The 18,409-nt window shown below is 63.5% G+C and overlaps 2 protein-coding genes across 2 annotated transcripts in view; one reads left to right on the top strand and one right to left on the bottom strand.

Annotated features, from left to right (window-relative positions):
* The window catches only part of FIGNL2 (fidgetin like 2), a 28,752-nt gene extending 10,790 nt beyond the window's left edge, over positions 1 to 17,962 (bottom strand). Inside the window, 1 exon segment of the mRNA XM_025458839.3 lies at positions 17,870 to 17,962. The gene's annotated coding sequence lies outside the window, so the exon portion shown is untranslated.
* LOC112667275 (basic proline-rich protein-like) overlaps positions 1 to 18,409 on the top strand; it is a 37,086-nt gene that overhangs the window by 4,465 nt on the left and 14,212 nt on the right. The window contains exons 10-12 of the mRNA XM_049102824.1: positions 16,251 to 16,738; positions 17,090 to 17,214; positions 17,485 to 17,795. Of these exons, the coding sequence (XP_048958781.1) occupies positions 16,251 to 16,738; positions 17,090 to 17,214; positions 17,485 to 17,795 (924 nt within the window). The remainder of the gene's footprint in view (positions 1 to 16,250; positions 16,739 to 17,089; positions 17,215 to 17,484; positions 17,796 to 18,409) is intronic.

Raw genomic sequence — 18,409 nt, 5'->3', positions numbered from 1 at the left:
GCAGACGGTTCAGCCTCTCGGAGCCCCAGCTGGGGTGACCCAGGAGGCCGACCTGTGGAACCCCCGACGTGGTGTCCGCAGCGAGCACCTGGCGCCGCGGCGACAGAGCGAGGAGGGGCGGCCGGGCGCGGAGAGGGTCTTCCCCTGGCACAGGCCTGGGCGCCCGCGGCCTCCCCTCCCCCGGCCGTCACCGCGACTCCCTGCGACTCACTGTGGCCGGGGGCGAGGCCGGGCCCCTCTAAGCCTCCCTGGCTTCAGGGGCAAAGGACGGTCGGGTGGGGGGCGGACGGCACAGTCCTCTCTCCCGGGAAGCGTTTCAGGTCAGGTTTGTGCGAGGTGCGGTGGGGAGGGCCCCACGCCCGCGGTGCCAGCGCCCCTGCGGCTCCCTGAGGAGCCCCGACACCCCTTCCGGATCGTAGAGAAATTCTCGGATTCCAGATGCCGTTACCCACCGTCGGGCCGGGCAGCTGCGGCCGCTGCAGACCCGAGGGATGGGCAAGGCCGCCCTCCTGGGCAAGCTCCTCGGGCTCCATTATCTCAGCCGGGACAAAGGGGCCGGAGGGAGACTCCCATTGTCGCGGCCTCTGGAAATCCCATTAATCTATTCACCGCGGCTCCCACAGGCCTTTTGTCCCAGGCTTTTTGTCTACTGCTCACCACTGGTGCCCTGGGGGGTCTCTGGCCGCCTGGCAGTCCCCCCCTATCCCCTGGGCCCTGCCTCCTCGTGCCAACCCCCAGTGACTGCAGCTGGGGTGATGAGAGGACCCGAGGCCTGGTCACCTGCCGCAGCCTTGCACCTGCCGCACAGGAGCCTCTGCCCGGGTCTAGGCCGGAGAGCAGCCCCCAACACAGCTGGGCCCCCGGACCCTGCCTGGGGACGCCCCCGGGCCTGGCACAGGGCCCTGCGTGGCCAGGGCTCAGTAAAGGGTTCTGAGCCAAAGGAGGCCAGAGGGGCGGCCGCAGGACTCGATGCTGCAAGGGCTCCAGCCCGTTCTCTGCAGCGCCCCCCCGCACCCCGGCTTGTTGCCAAGCAGCCGGCAGACGCTCTCAGGACAGCCGTGTGCCCGACGTCCGGAGAGACGCGACACTTGGACCAGACTGTGACCCACCCTCGGGGCCTCTATCCTCTAACAGGAGAGATCAGGTGAAAGGCACCTAGAATGTGTCTGAGGCTGGAAGGCCCCGGGCCCTGGGGCCCTTGAGCTGGCCAGGAGGGGCTGGCACCTCGGGAGCTGTCCCTGCGTCCACAAGCCCCGCCTAAGCCCACGGTGTTCACTGACCCAACGCTGAGTCCCAGGGGGGAGACGCCGTGTCCGAAGGGGCCACCTCCCTCTGGCTGATGCTTTTCCCGCCTCCACAGGCTGTGGTCAGGCAAGGACGTGAACGGGGAGCCGGGATCAGCTCCTCAGGTCGGAGCTCTCCCTCCCTGTCCCCAAGCTCAGTCCTAGGCTGGAGATGGGTACAGAGCTGGCAATAGGTGGCATAGGTGGCAAGGGGGAGGGGAGGGCGATGGGGCAATGAGGATGGGGGCGGGGGGGGGCTCCTTGGTGGCTCAGTCGGTTAAGTGTCTGCCTTCAGCTCAGGCCATGATCCCGGGGTCCTGGATCAAGCCCCGCATCAGGCTCCCTACTCAGTGGGGGGCCTGCCTCCCCCGTGCCCCCCCACCCCCCTCACTTGTGCAGGTGCATGCGCTCGCGCGCTCTCTCTCTCTCTCTCTCTCTCAAATAAAACCAAATCTTGAAGGAAGGAGGGAAGGGAGGGGAGGGGAGGAAGAAAGAGAGGACTAGAACACATGCCGGAGCTCCGGGAATGGCAATGGTCGCGGGGATGTTACCGTTGGGGTGATTCCCCGTGTCTCGGGCGGGGCGGGTTGCTTGCCCTCCCTGCTTCCTGTCCCTGAACATCACAGGCTTCTCTGGTCCCTCCGACCACGTAGTGCCACAGACTGCCTCTCCACGCACACACTGGGCCGCCGGAAATCTAGGCAAGACTCAGCCCTGCTCATCCAGGCCTCGGGACCGCGCACAGCCCCTCCCACCACGAGTGCCCCCCCCCCCAGCCCGGCCTGCCCACCTCCCGCCTCCTCCACGTCCACGCTGTCCTATTTATTCCTGGTTCCTCCACCTGGTTCTCTCTCGAACCCCCTCCAGCCAGGCTTCCCTGCCGCCCCTGCAGCCGCCCGCGCTCAGCCACCTGCTTGAACCGGTGGGCAGCCCTCAGCTCAGCCGGTCACCCCTCCTTCCTGCGACTCCTGTACCGGGCTGCGCACCTCTCCCCTCCCGGCCTCTTCCACGGCCCTCCGGTCACCGCCGACCCCCTCCCCACCCCAGCCTCTAAATCTATCCTGAATGCAACCATCCCTCACCTGGATGCCTCCCCTTGCCTCCCCCTCTCTGTTCTCAGAATAAAAGCCAACGTCCCGGGGCGCCTGGGTGGCTCAGTTGGGTAGGCGACTGACTCTTGGTTTCAGCTCAGGTCGCGACCTCAGGGTCCTAGGATGGAGCCTGCATCAGATGAGGCTCCGCGGAGCAGGGGAGAGTCTGCTTGAGGATCCCCCTGCCCTCGTGTGTGCACACACACACACACACACACGTGCCCTCTCTCCCAAAATAAACAAATGAAATCTTAAAAAACAAAAAAGCCAACATCCCGGGCACCTGGCCGGCTCAGTCAGTAGGACATGGGACTCTCAGTCCCAGGGTGGGGAGTTGAAGCTCCACGTTGGGTATAGAGATGACTTACGTAAGGCAGCGTCCTCACAGTGGCCACCAGGTCCACACCCTTGGCCCCCCGTACACACACCCTCAGGGCTCTGTTCAGGTGTCACTCCATCACACGCTGTCCCCCTCCACCTGTAGTTCTTCGTAGCACTCATCATCATCTGCCATACTGGTTGCTCTAGTGTCCAGTACCTACTAGAAAGTTCCAGGAGGTCCAGGACACAAAGGTTTAAAAGTCGCATGTTGGGCAGCCCAGGTAGCTCAGCAGTTTAGCACCAGGGAGTGATCCTGGAGACCCGGGATCGAGTCCCACATTGGGCTCCCTGCATGGAGCCTGCTTCTCCCTCTGCCTGTGTCTCTGCCTCTCTCTCTCTCTCTCTCTCTCTCTCTCTCTCTCTCTGTGTCTCTCATGAATGACTAAATAAAATCTTAAAAAAAAATAAATAAATCAGTTGCATGTTACTGTTTCCTCCTCTTCCACCCTCTGGTTTCGTTCACTGTTGTATCACAAGCACCTAGGACCGTGCCTGGCACACAGTAAGCCGTTAACAGACTGTCAAATGGAAGGATGGATGGATGGGTGGATGGATGGATGGATGTTTGGGCCGATAGACGAGCAGAGGCTGGAAATTGCCTCTGTGTCAAATGTTTTAAAAGGGTGACTAAATTTGAGCCCACGCGAGATGGGTGGCAAGAGGCAGAGCCAGGGAGGCCCCTCAGGAGTGGAGAGGGGAAGGGTGTCTAGAAGGGCAGCTTGTGTCTGTGGACACCAGTGTCTGTCTAGCCCCGAGTTGGCTGGACTTGAGCACCCAGCCCAGCCCCCAGGGACCCCCACCTGGCCTTTTTTTTCCCCCAAAATCTTCCTCCTTCTCTCTTCCCCTTATTAGGCCTCTGGGAGAGGACAAAAGGGGCGCTGGAATTCCCATCAAAGGCCACCGGACACATGGTAAAGAGATTAGGACCCTTGGGATCCCGCTTCCTCGAGGTAGTGAGGCCTCCCCGCCAGTCTGGCTCCTCTCTGGGATGGGAGGTGTGTGTGTGGGGGGGGTGCTCTGGCCCTGGACTCCTCATATGTCAAATGCCAAACAGCAGGAGGTCAGCATGAGCAGGGCTGGACCAGCAGCCCCCATCTGGGCTGTGTGTGTGTGTGTGTGTGTGTGTGCACGCACGTGCCGGGGGGAGGGGAGAGTGCAGAAATCCCTGCCTGTGTCCGCGGTCAGGGCCACAGACAAGCTGTGACCATCTGTTGTCTCCCGGAGGGGCCAGTCCGGGGCCCAGCACCCTTGGGGATAACCGAGCCTTCTCGTGTTTGCAGAGAACCTCCACAGCGACCATTCGGTTTCCCCCTCACGTCTCCCCTGCCTGAGAAGCCGACTCTCCCCATTTTACAGAAGAATAAATGGAGGTTCAGGAGGGGAAGCGATTCTGTCACAGTAGGGGAGGAGGCGGGAGCGCTTCAGCCCCTCCTGCCACCCCCTCCCCACCCCAGTCTTGGCCACGGTGCCCAGACACCAAACCCGGGGCTCTTCCATCCACCCCTGGCTTATGCCCCGTATCAGCTCACATGGCCCCATGGCCCCCTCTTCCAGGAAGCCTTCTGGGACCGACACCCTCAAGGAAGCTCCGAGGACGCCTGAAAGTCCCGAGCCCTGTACAGCCTCACTCCTTTCGCACCCTGGGCGGTCTGTTGGTTCGGCCCCCTCGTGTCCCAGGACCTCTCAAGGGCGGTGCAGGATTCCCTAACCGCGTGGGATCCCGCCAGGGGCCGTGGTGGCCTGACAGACTGGAGGAGAGCAGGGGACCTGCGCCCCGGAGCTCGGCTTCGGAGTCCAGTGCGCGGCCCAAGCCACCACTGCTAGCCACAGGTGGCTCTTCAAGTTCAAATTCATTAAAATGTATGAATGGTGTTAAAAATGTAAACCAAAAAATAAAATAAAATAAAATAAAATAAAATAAAATAAAATAAAATAAAATAAAATAAAATAATAAAATAAATAAAAATTTAAACCATTTATTATTATTTATCAGTTATTAAAAGTAAAAATGTACTATGAAAGTTAAATTAAATTTGCAGTTTCTGCATAGCACTTGCCACACTAGGAACGCCCCACGGTCCCGCGCGGCAGTGGCTCTGGATGGGGACAGCGCAGCCGACACAGGCCTTTCCTATCATCACAGAAAGTTCCAGCGGCGAGCACTGCTCTGACCTTGGCCAGGGCTCCCCATGCGGCCAGGGCGCATCTGTACGGCTGGGGCCTCCGAAGCTTTCTCTTGAACTTGAGTGGAGCCTCCCTTCCTAGGGTCTCCCCGTAAACCTCGCTGTGACTCAGACTCCTTTGCTTGGGATCCCTAGGACGCTGTCTAGCTAGGCAGGGCACAGTCCCCAGCGTCCCCAGGGGCCCCGGAGGAAGGGGCGCTAGCTGGACCAGCCCCTCCCCACGAGCCCAGCCTGCCCCCCCCCCCCGCCCCCGCTGCCCTCAACCTCAGGGCAGGAGAGAAGGGGCAGGCTGAAAAGGAGAGGACAGTAGGACAGGACAGTTTGTCATCTGGCCTGTCAGGCTGCGCTTCCTCCCCCCTCAGCTGCTCAACACCCCTCCCCCCCTCGCCTACCATCCTCATCCTCATCAAATCCCAAGGACAGATGGGGGCCGGCTGCAGGAAACGTGACCACAGTGAAAGCACTCTCAACTGGCAACAGAATCTGGGGGTCACAGCTGGGTCCCCCGAGGCCTGGCCAGTCCCTCCTGCCCGGCCTATGTCAGCCGGGCCTGGGCTACGGCAAATTTCAGGCGAGGGGGAGGACACTCAGGAATCTTAGGGGGAGGTTTAAGAGTCTGTAGGTGCTGGATTATTCCAGCAGACACAGCCCCAGTTAAAAATGCAGTCACTCATGTGGTCACTCATCCATCCCGCCATTCAGCACACGCTGAGTAAGTCCCCAGCATGTCAAGATGTAACAAGAGGATGTAAAGAGGGACAGGTGGGCTCCCCAACCAGCTTGACCAGGTAGCTAGTTCTGGCCTTAATCCTCCACCCAGGCTGGATGAAGATCCTTTGTCTCTGCCCAGTGGTCTGAGCAGGATGGACACCCCCCCAACCCCCTCCCCTCAAACAGGCCTGCACACACGCACATGCACACACACACACACAGTCCCAGCTGCTGCCACGACCCCCCTCCCGTGGTCCCACTGACCAATCACAGCCCTGAAGGGTAAGTCCCACTGCCCAGCGGCCCCCAGGGAGTGTATTAGCACATTTGAACCGCTCAACCCGCAATGACAAAGCCTGGGGCCTCGGGAGGAGACACAGCAGGAGGGGTGGGGGCCGGTGGGGAGCCCGCCTCCCTCCCTCCCAGGGGAAAGCTCAGGAGTAGATTAGGCATTCTGGGGCACAGAGGAATTTGGGGGCCCCAGCTCCAGCAGTGAATAAGCGATCCATAAAATCCCAATTTGCACACTCACTGATCAAACGGCCCATCTACTCCCCCAGGAGGTTGGGGCGGCTGCTGGGCTTCCCCCGCCCCTGCAGAAGGTCCTGGGGAGCCGGAGCTGGACCCAGGACCCAGGTTCCCAACGTGTTATCTGCAGACTCAGTCCCACCCCAGGCTCCTGGAGGGGCGCGTCTGGCCGGGCCTGCTCTACCCGCGAGGTCCCTGCTCTACCCGCAAGGTCCCCGCCTCTGGGCCCTCGGCCCCCCTGAGTACCCGCCTCCTCTGGTGCTGCGGGGAGGCTGCGGTTTCCTCAGAGCTGCTAATCACTTTTCCAGCTCTGAAGCTCTCCCCCCACCCCCTTCTTTCCAGCAGCCCCCCCCCCCCCACTTCTGCTGGGGCAGCATCAGGGCAGGTCCTGGGGTCCTGGGCCCTTCCCTCCACCACCTCGTGTCCCCCCTCCCCCAGGCTGGGAGGGCGCTGGGAGGGGGTACCAGACCTCCAGGCCTCACCCATCTCCCCGAGACACCCACCCAGTGGGGAGAATGAACCTCATTGCCACCCTTGCCCCTTCAAAAATAAACACGATTTGTCTTCACCTGCCTGAATTTTGTTTGCTTCACTTAGTTAAGGCCGCCTGGAATGTCAGCATTCGGGTCCCTGGAACCGCCTGGGGCCATCAGCCCGCCCTCGGCAGGTGCCCAAGGCCCCTGGGCACGACCCTCGAGCCGCCCTGAGCAAGCACAGGTCTTCAGCTCCCTGGACAGCAAGGCCCACCCCGCCGCAGCCTCCCCCCCCTCCGGCCTCCCTGGGGGAGTCAGGGCCCCTGGGACAGGACCGAAAGGCAGGGCGGTCACCCCAGCAGGCGCTTCCCAGGGGCTCAGGGGGCCGGGCTGACTGCAGAGGCCGCTGCCCGCTGGGCCGGGGCCAGGTGCCCACCGCGCTCTGAGCCCGGGCTGCCGGCTGGCCAGGCCGCTCCAAGCCGGACGCACGCCTTCCCCGCCCTTCCTCACGTCGGGGCTGCTCCCAGGGGCCCTGGGCCGCGAGCAGCTGCAGTTAGGCCCGGTCTGCAAGCCGGCCTGAGGGACGGGCCCGGGCAGGGTCTCTGCACCCCCCTAGCGAGTCCAGGGCGCCCATCTGGAGGCCACCGTCCCGCCTGCCCCCTGTGGCTCAGATGGTGCAGGAGCGAGTCCCTCTCTGAGATGTGGGACAAGCGTCAGCCTCTGCTTCCTCTGGTGTGAAAAGGGTGAGGGGAAGGGGCAATGGGCGGGGGCCACCCAGCACCTCCCGCACTGGGCTGGCCGGAGGGTGGTAATTTTAAGACTTGCCGGAAGGGGGCCGGGGGCTGGGGCAGGACCCTAGGGCAGGCTATTTTTTTGGGTGGGGATGGATTTTATTTATTTATTTACAGAGAGCGAGAGAGCACCAGCAGAGGGAGGGGCAGAGGAGAGGGAGAAGCAGGCGCCCCGCTGAGCAGGGAGCCCAAGGACGCGGGGCTCGATCCCAGGACCCCGGGGTCATGACCCGAGCCGAAGGCAGATGCTCCGCCGCCTGAGCCGCCCGCGCCCCTCTGGCTAGATGTTTCAGGAAGAGTAGGGGAAGGGGAGAGATGGTCTTGGGGGCCAACAGTCCCCCAGTGGGCCTGAGGGACCCCGAGGAGAGAAGCACGACCCCCGAGCTGCCGGCGTGCCCAGCGAGCACCGGGTTGGGCCTCTGACTGACCTGCGGGCGGGTGTGCGGAGGCCGTGGGGGAACCGGGCCCCCATCCCTGAAGCCGCAGCCTCCAGACAGCCCACCCCGCGCCCGGCCCCTGACCTGTATCCTGGGCAGCTCTTACCCGCACCCCCACCCGCACCCACAGCGGCCACTTCCAAACTGCCCAGGGAGGTCGCATGCCTCTTCAGGTCCCTCTTGAGAGCCTCCCACACCAGACCCAAGTTCACCCTGAGCCCCTGAGACTCTTAGGGGGAGAGTCAGGGCCCCGTGGACGCCCACCAGGCCCCACACTTCACGTGCCCGGACAAACCCTCTCTGCCTTCCCTCTGGAATCCACTGGCCCAGCCTCGAAGCCCCGGAGGCCTGGTCTCTCCACCTCCCCAGCCCCCTCCCACCTAGCTGCTCCCGAGCTGGCCCCACGCTGCTGGAAGTGACACACGCGCTTACATGGGCCACCGTGGCCGGCCCCACGTGCGGACTCCCTGTCCCCTTCTTAGCCCTTCTTCTAGATGGGTGCCAGGGGTCCTTCCGTCTACAACGCAGACGCAACCCTCTCCTGACCTCACAGGCGACACCAGACCCCTTAGCCTGGCACCAGAGGTGGACCCGTGTGTCCTGCCTCCCAGCCTCAGGCGCTGCCATTCCAACCCCTCTCGCCCTCCAGCCACATCGGTCTATTCTCTGGGCAAATACACCTTCACGCCTCCCGGCCTTTGACCCATCTGGTTGGTTCCAGAACACCTTCTCCCCGGGTCTGGTTCTGCCGCACGGCTACTCCCACGCTGTTGTCGCCGGCTCCTTCTTGGGTTCCCCCAGAAGGGGTCTGCACTTGTGTCCTGCCCCTCGAAGGCCTTATTTAGAGTTGATATCATCCATTAAACTGGGCTCCCCATTCCCTCCCTGCTCAGAAACCCCTGCCCCTGGGCCTTTGCACTGCAGTCCTCTAGCCCAGCAGCCCAGCCGCTCCTGCCTACCCTGCCCTCTCCCTCCCAGAGTCCACTACCCAGTGCAGTTGAACCCTGTGCTTTCCCCTAGCCAGAGTCAAGCCCTCTCTGAGGCACTCAGCTTCTCACCACAGTATGGGGACAGTGGGCACTCGGGCGCATCAGGCGTGGGCTCCCTGGAGGAGGCTGTGGCACGGCGGCCGTTGGGGCTGAGCGAGGCCCTCCCAGGGTCCATCTCCCCATGGGTCTGTATCTGGGGCTCCTCCTCCCTGGGGACTGGGCCCTGTGTGGGGATGGGATGGAGGCTGAGGTCAGGGCTCTTGACCAGTGTCCAGTCATAGGCCCCTTTTTTAAGAACGAAACTTTTTTAAGTAAGCTCTACGCCCATCATGGGGCTGGAACTCACGAGACCCCAGGATCAAGAGTTGCAAGCTCTACCGACTGAGCCAGCCGGGCACCCCGTCGTAGGCCCGTTTTGTAGCCTAGTGAACCTAGTGGTCGGTCCAAAACTACTTTTTCAACCTCAGATAAAAATACATGGAACTACTTATTTGTCAATTTTACCTTGACAAAGCTGGAAAGGAAAATGAAATTTTAAAAAACAGGGGGAGGGATCCCTGGGTGGCTCAGCGGTTTGGCGCCTGCCTTTGGCCCAGGGCGCGATCCTGGAGTCCCGTGATGGAGTCCCACATCGGGCTCCCTGCATGGAGCCTGCTTCTCCCTCTGCCTGTGTCTCTGCCTCTCTCTCTCTCTCTCTCTCTCTGTCTATCATAAATAAATAAATAAATCTTTAAAAAAAATATTGGCTTAACAAAAAATGCTTTCTATATATTAAAAAAAACAAATAAAAAAACGGGGGATCCCCGGGTGGCTCAGCCATTTAGCACCTGCCTTCCACTCAGGGAGTGACCCCGAGATCCCGGGATCAAGTCCCACATCGGGCTCCCTGCATGGAGCCTGCTTCTCCCTCTGCCTGTGTCTCTGCCTCTCTCTCCCTCTCTGTGTCTCTCATGAATAAATTTTAAAAATCTTTAAAAAACACACACACAGGGCTATAAAAGGAACCAACAACACTGGAATCCAGTTTTACCATGGACTCCTCAGGGGTCATGGACCAGGGGTCTCAGCCCAGAAGACTAGATGGAACCTTCTCTCCAGCGCCCAACCCCCCCGCCAGCCCAGTTTAAGATCCAAGGTTGACTGGGGTCAGTCTGGGTGGCCTGTGGCCTCCAAACAGCTATGTTCCTTCGCCCCAAATATGCCCCCCCCACCCCGGCCCATGCATGGCGGGGAGGCAGGAGACAGCGGGGCCTGAGCAGGGGGCAAGCAGGCCCAGGCAGCCCACCCGGCCCCCGGGGCTGCCCCTGCCCCTCCTCCTCCCTCACAGCCCGGGGGTGTGGGGGTGCCGCAGCCACTCCAGCTATGTGGCCTGGCCGGTCTACCTGGGCGTGAGCGGGCAGGGCCGTCCGGGGGGGGCAGGGCCATCCAGGGGGCCCCCACGCTGGAGGGGCCGCAGCAACAGAGGCCAAGGAGAAGCTGGGGAGAGGGAGCTGGGGCAAGCCACTGTGGCAATTCCGTCCGTCCGTCCGTCTGTCCTTCCGCTCCCGACGCCCGACGGGATCCCAGCAGGCCCACAAGCACCCTTCGGGAGGCTTCCACCTGTCAGCTCTCGGGTACACGCCACGACCCTGAGGGCAGGCACAGCCATCCCTCCCGCGGCACGGAGGCGCAGCCAACTGTCCAGGTCACCAAGCTAAGGCATGGCGACACCCGCCCGGGCTTCCGGGCTCCTGAGGCTTCTCTGCCTCTCACAGGAGCAAATGTCACTGTTCCCATTTAACAGCTAAGAGAACGAGGCAACCAGGATTCCCGCCCCCTCATCCCCCTCCCCTGCCCCAGCCCTTCCCCCATGCCCATGCTCAGCCACAGGCTCCAGAGTCAGCATGCTCCAAAGTGGTGCTCCCAGGACCAAGGGCACCCTTGCAGGCCTGGGCACCCCCACCCTTGTTCCCAGGGTGCCCGAGGGGGGACAGAGAGGCCAGGCAGTCAGGGCAGTGCGGGGAGCATCCACTCGGGAAAGAGGCTCTAGAGGACCCAGATCTGCGAAGGTCTGAAGGCCGGTGGCCCACGGAGCAGCCCGGCTGAGCCACCCCACTCCCCACCCTCAGAAGACGCGAACCGCCACCAGTGGCCGCCTCTGAACAGGCGCCGAGGGGACAAGCCAGGCGGGCTGCAGGGCCCTTCCCTCCTCCCCCGGGGTCCCCGGGCAGACCCCCTCGCAGGTGTGACAGCCACTGCAAGCCCAAGTCCCCAGGGGCGTCGCTGGCCGTCCCGGCCCCATCCCCCGGCTGCCCCCCACTCCCTGGAGGCGCCTCCATCTCCTCCAACAAGGGGCTCACGCCCTAAAGCTCCAGGGGGGGTGCCCGGGGCTCAGCAGGCGAAGCGTCTGCCTTCAGCTCCGGTCCTGATCTCGGGTCCTGGGATCGTGATCTCGGGTCCCAGGATCGGGCCCCGCCCCAGGCTCCCTGCTCAGCGGGGCGTCTGAAGCACCTGCTGCTCCCTCTCAAATAAATAAAATCCAAAAAAATAAAAAAATAAAAAAATAAAATAAAATAAAATCCATCGATCGATCGATCGATCAGTCTCCGGCCTGAAGAGGGCCCCACATGGCAGGTGTGACCCAGAATGGCCACCCCACACAGGACACGGCGACCGGGGGGACGAGGGGTACGGCCAGGCCATTAAGGCGAGCCGCGGGCAGCGCTGGGGAGGAGGTGGCGTGTGACCAGCGCTTCCAGAGGCCCCTCGGCCCAGGAGGGGCGGGGAGACTGGGCGGGGACCCACAATGCTTGCTGGGGGGACTGGGCCGGGCAGGGGTGGCCAGTGTCGGTCGTCTTTCTTCCGTAGAACCTGAATCCCACCAGCTTTCTCTCCCCACCGGCCTAGAAGGAAGAACAAATGGCCCCCGAGTCTGGAGCATCCAAGAGCCACACAGGCCAGTCAGCCGCGGGGGGCTCTGCGGAGCTGGGGCGTCTGTCACCTGCGAACAGCCGCCCCCAGGGAAGCTCAGCCCCCTTGGGACTCCGCGGCTGATGCAGGGCCCTGCCGTCGGGGAACCGGTCCCCTCCCCGCGTCCGTCCTCTCCACAGCCCCGAGGAGCCCACCCCACTGTCACTGGCTCTGGTCCACGCAGGAAATACGAGGAAAGCGGTCCGGAAAGCACGCCCTGTCCCTCGGCCTCCTCTCGGGTGCCCAACTGTCCTGTAGGCTCACTGAAGGTAGGGCCACACCAGAAAATCAGGCATGTTGGATGAATAGCTACCTGGACATTTCCGGAGCCTGGCGCAGGGCCGTGCCCAGGGTGCCAGGAGCATGGCCGTGCCCCACGCCAGGTGCTCGCGGCACAGGAACAATGCCAGGGCTGGGGACGTGCTCTGGTCCTCCCTGGCCACGAGGGAAGCTGAGGGAGACGTGCCCCCGCTCAGGGCCGGGCACATAGGTGCCTGTGAGTGTGCAGGGAGTCTCAGGGCCCCTTCCAGAGCCTTGCTGACGTACCCCCAGAGCCCCGAGACACGGCAGGTGCTCAGCACAGAGTCAGCAAGGGTAAAATGCAGACTTGTCCTCGCATCTCCCTCTCCATCCCCGATTAATCCCAGCTCGGGGCTGGGGACCAGGCGGCCTGGGTCTGCCTGGGCAGTGAGCGGAGGCGAAGGAAGGTACCTTCTACCTCCTAGATTCCTGGCTGGCTCTCCTCTTGCCTACCTCCCAAGCCCAGAACGTTCACACACACGCCCTCTTTTTTCCTGCTCCCCTCTACACGGGGGGGTGGTTCTCCAGTCCCTGGGTTCTGAGTTACCGAGCGGGTCACCAGGAGTAGGCAGTACTTCAAAGACAAAGGGACACACTATTTAAAACCAGGGCCTGTCACCTATAAACTCACTAGTGTTCTTATCCCCATTTTACAGATGAGGAATTGAGACCCAAACAGGGTGATTTGTCCAGAGCAATTATACCTAATTAATGGGAGGAGGGGGTCATTGCAGCCCAGGGCTTGGCCCCAGAATGACGGCCATGATTGGTCATCATAAAATGGGGCCCCTGGCTGGCTCAGTCTTGATCTTGGGGTCGTGAGTTCCAGCCCCGCGTTGGGCACAGAGCTTACTTTAAAAAAAAAATTTTTTTTTAAAGATTTTATTTACTTATTCATGAGAGATACAGAGAGAGAGAGAGAGAGGCAGAGACACAGGCAGAGGGAGAAGCAGGCTCCATGCAGGGAGCCCGACGCAGGACTCGATCCCGGGTCTCCAGGATCGCGCCCTGGGCCAAAGGTAGGTGCTAAACTGCTGAGCCACCCAGGGATCCCCCCACAAAAATTTTTTTTTCCAAAAATTTTTTTAATTAAAAATTGGGGCACCTGGGTGGCTCAGTTGGTTTAGTATCTGCCTTAGGTTCAGGTCATGATCTCAGGGTCCCGGGATCCAGCCTCACATCAGGCTCCCTGCTCTGCGGAGAGTCTGCTTGTCCCTTTCCCTGTCTCCACCCCTACTCCTGCTCTCTCTCTCTCTCTCTCTCTCAAATAAATAAAATCTTTAGGGGATCCCTGGGTGGCTCAGCGGTTTAGTGCCTGCCTTTGGCCCCGGGCGTGATCCTGGAGCCCCGGGATCGAGTCCCACGTCGGGCTCCCAGCATGGAGCCCGCTTCTCCCTCTGCCTGTGTCTCTGCCTCTCTCTCTCTCTCTTTCTATGTCTATCATGAATAAACAAATAAAATCTTAAAATAAATAAATAAAATATTTTTTAAAATTATTTTAAATTAAAAATTAATAAAATAAAATGGGGTTGGGGTCACAGCCCTGTGGAGCCATGGAGGCTGGCCTGTGACCACAGCCCAGTTCCCCCATTCCCTGAGAAGCTACCCCACCTCCAGTCCCCAGGATGAACTGCAAGGTCTGACACTGCCCACGACTCAGTAGAAAAGGAAAAGAGAGCAAGGCACCTGGGTAGCTCCCATGCAGTCCTTCTCCTTGGCTGGGCCAAGCGGGGAACTGCCAGCCTCAAAAGCAATTACGGCCCTGAGCCCTGTCACCTGCACGTCTGACCCCCTCACAGCACACAGTCATTCAAGACCAGAACTCGCGGGGCTCCCAGCTCCTGGCCACTGCCTCAGTTAATCCTCACGATCACACTTGTGAGGGCACCGTTCTTAGTCCCACTTCACAGGTGAGATCGAGAGTGTTTAATGTGCGCCACTTAAGTATTAACGTGATTCAAGATACTAATGAAAATGCACAGAAAAGAGCTCAACTTTCTTGCCACTCAACTTTGTTCCTGGGGACAAGTAGACCCTAAAACAAACAAAAAATTTCTGAACATCGTCTCTCCAGGCCACGCACTCCGAGATGCGAAGACCAGCCCTTAGCCCAACACAGGCAGTGAGAAGCCCTCGCAGTTGAAGGCTGGCCCAGCACCTCAACGGCCACCCCTGGTCCTTTGGCTCATGCTGTCCCCCTGCCAGGAATAAGGCCATGGAGACAGCACGGAGCAAAGAGGTCAGGAGTCCTGGACTACCAGCCCGCCTCAGCTCTTTGCACATCAGAAGGGACCTGGACTAGGGAGAGGACTTCTCGATGTGGGGTCCCCATGGGCTTCACGGGGCCCCAAAACCCTCAAAGGCAGAATGCAAAGACCATGGTCAATCGCTGGAAGTGCATTGTTCAGGGAAAGGCTTTTTCATCAGTCCCTCCGAGGGGCCTGTAAATCAGAAGTTGTGGGCACTCCTGAAGACCCCTCCCGCCCTGGTGGGCTAGATGCATTTAAACAGAAACCTCTCCGGGGCCTTCAAGGCCTTCTCAGCGGCAGCCCCAGGAAACTTGCTCCTTGACTGTGGCAGAAGGCTCGAGACCCAGTGCCTTGCAAAGTCTCTCCTGGGAGCAGGACCAGCCAAGGCTGGGTTGGCCGAGGACAGCAGGACACCCCGTGGTCAGCCGAGGGTGGCTCGCCCTTGCCCAGAGCTTCTGTCCACTGGAAGGTGGGGCCGTCAGTCATGGCCACAGGTGCACCCGGACCTTAGGTCCACCTCTCCCTGCGGCAGCCCTGGAACCTCCCTGAGCCACACTTCTGCGGGGGAGCCTGGTTTTCATTAAAGTGGGGAAAGGAGTCCTTAAGTGCCGGCCAAGTCAAGAAGCAGAGTTCTGCGAGAAGACACAGGGAGGGTGAGGGAGACCAGCCTGTCCCCTGCCCTTCCCGGCTGACCATTTGGGGGGGGAGGGGACACGGGGAGGCTGAGCTCCTAAGGGTCCAACAACCACCGCCCCAGGAGCCGGGGGCGGAGAGTGGGGGCCGGCGTGGCCCAGATAATAAGCAATTGTTAATGTGATCCATATGGATCCTGACTGGCCTCTCTGTTTAACAGGATGATAATGGCAGGGAAAGAATGCTGGTCTGTGGGCAAAGTCCTTCCCAACTTGGGGCTGGGGGAGGGTCAGCAATGAGGAGGAGGAGGAGGAGGAGACCCACCCAGGGTTCTCCACCCCCCCAGGAGTGCAGCTCTGTTTGCCTGCAAGCGGCCAGGTTCCTGTGCTTTGCAGGCCGCCCTTACAAAACCCCTTGTATTCCCCATCAAATATTCGTGGGGCACCCGCGAGGTGCCAAGCTCTGTGCCAGGCCCAGTGCAGGCAGGGTGCAGGGAAGTACACGCTCCATCCCTGCCCTCCAGGAGGCAACACCTGGCGCAGACCCAGCCACAAAGGCTGAAGGGAGGCACAGGTGCCGGGCTAGGAGACCAGGGCAGGAGGAGCAAGTGCAAGAGCTGGGGGCTGGGGGGGGGGGGGGGGGGGCTCTGGGGAGGAAGCATGGCATCTGAGTTGGGCCTTGAAGAATGAGGAGGTTGTGGAAAGACAGGGACAATGGGGAAGGCATTTGGCTGAGGGAACAGCAGGAGCAAAGGCAGAGAGGCGTGAAATTGCGTGGAGAGTCTGAGATCTCGGCCATAAAGCTGCAGCCCGGGCAGGGGAGGGGAAGGGAGCCCCGCTCCGTGTAAAGCTGTGGCCAGGGATGCAGGCAGGCAGCAAAGGGCTCTGGGAACAGCCCTGCTCCCCCGCCGCCCACCCAGGGGATGCTCAGCCCAGCCCAGTCTGACTCCCGCAGGGCCCGAGGCCGCGCTCCTCCCCGCCCCGGCCTCCGCTTCTCCTCCCGGGGAGGTGGAGGCCCCCTAAGGAATTCAGGTTACGGGGCTCAGCAGCAGCAGCATCCCCGCCCCACACGGCGGCGCCCCCGCCCCCGGGGGCAAGGGGCCTTCCCCCACAAGGTATTACGGCCAGGGCGACGGCCGCCCCCCGCCCCGGGCCTGCTGCTGCGGACACCGATGGATTCAAGTGGAAATAAATGAAATGGTGTTAAATGTGGGAAAGGGGGATTTACGAGGCCTGTCACCGCGTCCCGGCAGCCCGCCGGCAAGCCCCGCCCCCTCCTCGCCCACCCCGGGAAGCGAAGCCCCGCCCCCTGCCCGCGGCCCCGCCCCTCCTGCCGCGGCCACGCCCCCTGCCCCAGCCCCGCCCCCGCGGGGTCCGCGCACCGCGGCTGGTCCCGGCAGCGCCGCCGCACCGAGCTGCCCGGCGAGGGGGTCCTCCGGGGCCGCGGCTCGGCGGAGAACGGCGCCTGCTCCCGGCCCGGGGGTCCGGGCGGGGGCTCCGGGGAATCTCGGCGCGGCCGTCCCCAGGAGGGTGCGGAGGACTCGGGCCGGACTCCGGAGGGTCGGGGGCTCCGGACCGTGGCCCCGGCCGGCGCGCTCCGGACACTGCGCTGGCAAGGCCCGGGGCCCCCGGGAAGCGAGAGGCGCCCCCCGCAGGAGCCCGGGGTGGGCCTGGAACCCGAGCCCGGCGCCCCGCTGCCTGGCCCAGGGCGAGAGCCGCTCCGCCGCGGCCCGGGCCGACCGCAACACAAACATTCTTCCGTCCTCTATTCTCCTCCAAATTAGGTCTCCATGGAGACAGGGCCAGGCAGCCTGACAGCCCCACGGCCTAATCCTGATTTAGTGACCGTCCCTTTAACGGCCCACCCACCCGGTCCACCCACCCCTGCGCTCCGGGCCGCCGCTGGGCGCAGGCTGCAGGCCGCTCGCTCCGTCCCCGCGCGCACCCGTCCCGGCCTCCCCGCCCCGGGCGGCGCGGAGCGGACGCGGGGGCAGGGGCGGGGGCGCGGGGGCGGGGGCGGGGGCGGGGGCGGGGGCCCCGCCCGCCGAGCGCCCACTGTGCGCGCACCCCTCCGCGGAGCGCCCTCCGCCAGGCGGTTCCCGGCGAGGGAATCCCTGCGTGGACCTCGAGGGCTCGGGGAGCGGGCAAGTTTAGGGGCGCTCCGCAGAGGGCGGGCAGCTCGGGGGTCCCCGTGCCGCGCGGAGCCCACGGGCGAAGGTGAGTGCGGCCTCCGGGATGGGGCTCCGCGGCCCCGGCCGGGGGAGAAGAAAGGAAGGGGACGGGCCTGCGGGGCGCCGGGCCCGAAGTGGCCTCGGCCTCCTGTCACTGCCCCGTCACGATGCTGGGGAATCTCCGGGCCGGGAACCCAGCCCCCACCCCCTCCCACACACACGGGGCCGCTGGACAAAGACCTGACGGAGTGGGAGGGGCCTGCGGGCCGGCCCTCGGGCTCCGGACACGGGAGCCCCCGGGGACCCGAACCCGCAGATCCGGGCTCCGCGCCCCCGCCCCGGGCTCCCCCAGCGCCGGCGCGCGCTCGAGCTGCAGCCTGCGCACCCGGGCGGGCGGCGGAGGGCGCGGGGGCCCAGGCGAGCTCCCTTGTCTGCCGCCCCCTCCCCCCGGGAAGTGACCCTCGGCTCCCACGCACCCGCCCGGGCTCCGGCCGGCCTTGCCCTCCGACCCGCGCCGAGCTGGACCCCGCGCCCCGCGGCCCCCGCCCTCTCCGGCCCTCGCACTGCCCCGCGCCCGCGGACAAAGCTCGGGACCCCCCGGCCGAGCGGTCACCACCCCCTGACCCGGCCCGCCCGCGCCCGCGCCCGCGCCCGCGCCCGCGCCCCCGCGCCGGCCCCCGCCCCGGCCCGCGGCCCCGTACCTCGGCATCCCGGCCGGGTCCTAGGTGAGTGTGCGCGGCCTGCGGGGGCGTCCCGCCCCGGGGCCGGGGCGCGGGCCGGGGGCGACGGGCCGGGGCCGGGGGGCAGCGGCGCTCACCATCCTGGAGCCGCTGCTGCTGCGGCTGCTGCGGCCGCCGCGGCCGGGAGCGGGACTGGGCAGTGGGGGTGGCCGGACGAGGGGCCGCCCCGGCTCCCCCCGCAGGCAGGACCCCCACCCCCGCCCCCGCCTCCCCTCGCCCGCCCCCAGCGCCCTCCCTCGCAGCCTCTGCTCCCCTCCCCTTTCCCTGCTCCTCCCTCCCCGCGGGCCCCTCCCTTCCCCCCGCCTCCCGCCCCTTCCCCGGCCCTCTCCACCCCGGGCTCCTTCCCCGCCCTCCCCCACCTCGCCCCCGCCCCGCCCCCACCTCCCCTGGGCTCGCCCGCCCCTCCCCTCCACCCTCCCGCCTCGGCCCCGCCCCCTCCCTCCCGTAGCTCTAAAATAAATTAGCCACAGAGGGGGAGAAAAGAGCAAATGACCCTTGGTG

This window comes from Canis lupus, chromosome 27 (assembly GCF_003254725.2).
Source record: "Canis lupus dingo isolate Sandy chromosome 27, ASM325472v2, whole genome shotgun sequence".
NCBI classification, from domain to species: domain Eukaryota; kingdom Metazoa; phylum Chordata; class Mammalia; order Carnivora; family Canidae; genus Canis; species Canis lupus.
Note: the sequence above shows the minus strand (reverse complement) of the source record. Positions and strands in the feature narration are given on the sequence as shown.